This window comes from Bombus impatiens, unplaced genomic scaffold, assembly GCF_000188095.3.
Source record: "Bombus impatiens unplaced genomic scaffold, BIMP_2.2 scf_0091, whole genome shotgun sequence".
Lineage (NCBI taxonomy): Eukaryota > Metazoa > Arthropoda > Insecta > Hymenoptera > Apidae > Bombus > Bombus impatiens.
In genome coordinates, this window is record NT_176510.1 from 481596 (window position 1) to 482079 (window position 484).

The window sequence follows — 484 nt, forward strand, 5'->3', positions numbered from 1 at the left end:
CGGCTGCCGCAGCCACGGCGTTTCTTTGCTCCACGTACAGTCGATTCTCCGCAAAGATCCTGCCCGTCTGCTCTGGCTGCCTGCCGGAGAACGAATACGCTCGGTCAAAGTGTCCGCCACGTGGCGCCGGTCCAGGATCGAAGTTCGACCTAGCTCTAGCAAACGCGGCCAGATCGTTGGTGTCGTAGCAACTAGAGGAGCCGTCGAAGTCAGTCTGCGCGGCGAACGTTCGTTTGTCCGTGTACTCTACGTGGCCGCTCGACTCTGATGTGAAATCGTACGGGCTACACTTTGGCTTGGTGTCCCGGAGCTCGACGTAACCGGCGCTTCTCGCCGTCTCTACGAATCCCTTGTTATCCTTTTGGAAGAGCAAGTTCGGTACGTTGACGTAAGGCGAGTCCCTGGCGTGGACCGGTGCCGGAAGGCTTCCAGAGGCGGCGATCGCCGCGGCGTGATTGTTGTTCGCGTTGTTCGCGTGTCTGGG

The 484-nt window shown here is 59.9% G+C and overlaps 1 protein-coding gene across 1 annotated transcript in view; it reads right to left on the reverse strand.

Moving 5' to 3' along the window:
* Positions 1-484, reverse strand: part of LOC100740851 (uncharacterized protein CG43867) — a 102970-nt gene that overhangs the window by 90270 nt on the left and 12216 nt on the right. Inside the window, 1 exon segment of the mRNA XM_033318399.1 lies at positions 9-484. This exon segment is cut by the window's right edge and continues 78 nt beyond it. Coding sequence (XP_033174290.1) covers positions 9-484 — 476 coding nt within the window.